At 47.7% G+C, this 4080-nt stretch overlaps 1 protein-coding gene across 1 annotated transcript in view; it reads right to left on the bottom strand.

Moving 5' to 3' along the window:
* Positions 1–572: 572 nt before the first annotated feature.
* Positions 573–4080, bottom strand: part of SLC13A3 (solute carrier family 13 member 3) — a 61239-nt gene continuing 57731 nt past the window's right edge. The window contains exons 12-13 of the mRNA XM_023536042.1: positions 3470–3631; positions 573–1086 (exon numbers count right to left, since the gene is read on the bottom strand). Of these exons, the coding sequence (XP_023391810.1) occupies positions 928–1086; positions 3470–3631 (321 nt within the window). The 3' untranslated portion in view covers positions 573–927. The remainder of the gene's footprint in view (positions 1087–3469; positions 3632–4080) is intronic.

The raw sequence follows: 4080 nt of genomic DNA, 5'->3' as shown, positions 1-4080 counted from the left end.
ATCACGAAGGGAGGGGAGGCCACATGTTAAGGTCAGGAAACTGCCTCTGTTCTAGGGGGTTCTTACAGCTCCTGGCAAGTTCGGAGGACTAGAAGGAGGCTGGCCAAAGCTTTGGGGGAGCTGGGAGGAGGCTTGGGTCTTCCTTTTCTGGGGTCCTGGGAGCCTGGCTCAAAACACCTGGTAAGGCCCACCTTAGGTACTTAACACCTCATCATTACTCTCCTTCGATTTGCGATCTCTTTCTGCCTCTCATTCTGGTTCTCTCCTCTCTTTCTCTCCATTTATCCTGCTAGGGTCTCTGAGCCTGGAAAGCCTGCATCATCAACTAGTTAAGCAGATCACCCTTCTTGGTTGTAACAGCTTAGGAAGGGTCATTTGCATTCTGAGTGTCCCGTGTACAAATGCCCCAGGCAGCAGATGGAGGGGGAAGAGGCAGCAGGAAGCTGGAGGAGGTTGAGAGCAGAGGATGATTTATCAGAGGACGTGGGGGAGAGGAAACACACTGCCCGGGGGCTGCGTCGCGCTGAACGCTCGTGAGTTCCCCTCACTGCCACAATCCTGGGCTTCTGTCTCATTCCCTGGGCTGGCCGGGCACTGAGGCCCGCCTCTATGTCCCAGGGTGTGGACTGCTACCCCATCTCCTAAAAATTCTGGGCACAGCAGTTGGCCAAACAAGTAAGAAGAGAGAGCAGTGAAAGAGGGAAAAGTCCCTCATCCCTGAAGCAAACTTTGGAAAGTTTGTTTAGGCAGCGTTTCCTGAAATTGTCGAAGTGCAAGAATCACCCCAGGGTGTTTGCTAAAACATGTCTTCCTGCTCCCTCGCAGAATGACCTATTCAGAAACTGGGGGATGGTGGCAGGAGGAAGCAAGAATCCTGCCTGGATACCTTGCCCTCCACCTGGTGTCCGTCCCCCTCTCTGGGCTCTGCTAGGAAATATCCAGACTCACCATGTCTTTGACCAGCAAGTGTCCAGAGGCGAAGGCGATTGAGTTGGGGGGCGTTGAGACTGGGAGCATGAAGGCGTAGGAGCAGCCAACGGTGCCAGGAATCATCAGGTACAGGGGGTGCACTCTGAGGCGGATGGCCTGGGCCCACAAGCGGGAGAGACCAAGACACAGAGAAATATAGAGAAACCACAAGAGTTGGAGACAGTTGGAAGGAGAGTAACATGGAGACAGAGAGACAGAGAGACAAAGACACACAGACAGACATTAGCAGAGTGAGAGCCAGCAATAGATACACATGAGAAGACAGATTTAGAGACAGACAACGAGAAATGCATCCAGAAACACAAATACCCAGAAAACAGAGATACAATATGCAGACAGAGACAGACAGGCAGGAAAGAACCAGACCAAGGGAGGCACGGTGGAGAGAACATTCTCAAGGTTAGTGACATTCCGGGACCATGCTGCAGGGTCGTCAGGGAGAGTGGGCTGTGGAGATTTATCTAGAAAACTTCTCCAACTTGAACGTGCATCAGAATCAGCTGGAAACTGGCCCCGCCGCACCCAGAGTTGCTGATTCGGCAGGTCTGAGGGGCCCTTGAGGATCTGCATTTCTGACAGGTGATGCAGATGCTATAAAATCACAAGCCCCCTGCCTGGTCCTGCTCTCAGCCAAACAGTCCAAACAGCTGGGTTCTGGGCAGCTTTCCCTGGGGCCTCACTGGACTTCAGGGATAGAGAGCTCAAGGTGGCATCTGTTGGCAAACATTTCCAAATTTCTAAGACTGTGGATCAGATGCAGCTGTGAGGTGGCCTCAGACATTGGGTCACCAATTCGTCATCTCCCCCAATGACATATTTACCTACAATTCATGGAGATTGCTTCTCCAGAATTTTATTTAAGATAGGATATTTTGGACTCCTCTAGAGAATTTTTGCAACCCAGAGCATAGACGTTTTCTCAAAATGCACTAAAATCACCCCTTGTGTGTAATACTTTTTGATTTTGATGGTAAACAACATTTAGAAGAATGTGCCAGATGCTAGTGGCTTCTCTAGCAAAAGCAGCCCTGCAGGGGCTCTATGCTTCTTCTCCTCTCCCCACATCTCTCTCAATTGCCAGGTCCCTCAGATCCTGGGGAAGGGTGTAATTAAATCTCATCACACTTAGCAAGGGGATGGGGACCCCCCACCCCATATTGCAGGTGGGAGCGTAAAATGGCACACCCACTTTGGAAGGCAATTTACCCATATCTAACAGAATTGCCACTGTATCTGCTCTTTAATCCAGGGATCTCAGCTCTAGGAATGTATCTAGATGTCACCAAAGGTGCACAGGGAAAGGTGGAGGCAGCATTTTTGGATAATAGCAAAGGCTGGAAAAAGATGGCGTAAACAAATCGACGACTACCAATTCATAATAGAATCTTCTTCAGTCATTGACAAAGAATAAAGTGTATCTCTGTGTATGCAAATACAGTGTGATCGCCATGATAATTGAGGCATAAATAAATAGAAATGAAGTGGTTCAGACAAGCACGCCTGGTATATCACTGTTTGCATACAGAGCACATACTCCTAACGCTGATTTAATTTGATCCATTTTGGATCCTATTTGAGATCATCAAATGGTTAGGTCTCCTTTAATCTATTTAAATGTAAAACTGTATCAATAGTTTCTCATGTTAATCACTTTTGAAATTCCTAATATAAACTCTACTTGATCACGAACTGTTCTTCGCACACTATCCTGGATTCATTTCTCTATTTGCTTCTTCGTTTACATTGCGGTTGAGTTATGACTTTTTTCCGTTTGCTTTTGGTGTTGAGGTTTTACTAACCCTAAACCAAGATCGACTGGTTTTCTCTACCTTTCTGTGGTCAGGAATACTTGGGTAGGTGGGGATTACCTGTTCCCTGAAGGTCTTAGCTCTTACCTAGCCAACTCCCCCGGGCTGGGGACTTTTAGAGCAGTGGGCTTCAACTGGGGATGATTTTGTCCTTCTGGGGGACATTCGGCAATGTCTGAAGACATTTTTGATGGTCATGATTTCGGGGAATGCTACTGGTACCCAGTGGGTAGGGGCCAGGGGTGCTGCTAAACCTTCTACAGTGCCTGGGACTGTCTCCATCACTGACCCCAAATGTCAGGAGTGCCAAGAATCCAGGCTCTAGAGGGGGAACAGAGCTGTGCTTCTCATTAGAATTTCTCCAGTTTGACTACTCAGATTTTCTACTTCTGCTTAATCCAAATTTGGTCATTTATATTTTCCTAGAAAACTTTCCAAAGGAGAGAATTCAGTCGCTTTGAAAATATTCACCCTGTTTGTGTATTTAAAAAAATAGTATATATATATTTTTTTTAATGCTGACACTTTTCACACATTTTGGAAAAGAGCAATGACAAATGGAGCTCCCCGAAGGAGCTCCCACTAGCCAGGGAGAGAGTTCTGACCTGCGTTGGGGGGGTGGGGTGGGTGCTCTTCCTTTCCTCCCACACCTTCCCCAGGAGGACCCTCACCAGCTCTGCCAGGACGGGCAGGAAGATGATGATGGTGGCTGTGTTGCTGGCAAACTCGGTGAAGAAGGCGACAACGACAGAGATGAGCAGCACGGCCAGCGCGGGTGGCATGTTCTCCAGGGGGTGCAGCTGGTTACTGATCCACACAGACAGCCCCGACTCCTGCAGAGGGGAGGAGGCTAGGGGCATCTTTTCATATTCCAGCCCACCCCCAGCTGGGCCCGTGAGGGAGGGTTGGGATCAATTGCAATGATGACGACAAAACCCCTTCACGGATGGGGAGCCTGAGGTTCAGAGGGGTACATGACATGTCCGAGGTCACACATTCAAGCCTGAACTTGAATCAGCTTCTCTGCTTCTTGAACTCTTCTCTATTCCATATTCTATAGGCCCAGGGCCTAAACTCTTGGATCTTCAAACAATTCATTTGGCTCGCCAAATAATGTATTGGAGTCTAGCACCCCTAAGCTCTAACTCAAATGGGGGAAAGCAATTGGACACTCCATGATAAATCTCTCCATTCCTCCAATGATGGTTATGAATTTTTAAAATACTAACACAATTATATAAAATATTAATCTTATAATTATTATGTAACATATTAATATGCA

Source organism: Pteropus vampyrus, unplaced genomic scaffold, assembly GCF_000151845.1.
Source record: "Pteropus vampyrus isolate Shadow unplaced genomic scaffold, Pvam_2.0 Scaffold147, whole genome shotgun sequence".
Classification (NCBI taxonomy): domain Eukaryota; kingdom Metazoa; phylum Chordata; class Mammalia; order Chiroptera; family Pteropodidae; genus Pteropus; species Pteropus vampyrus.
The sequence above is the reverse complement of the archived record's forward strand: the minus strand, read 5'-3'. Positions and strand labels throughout refer to the sequence as shown.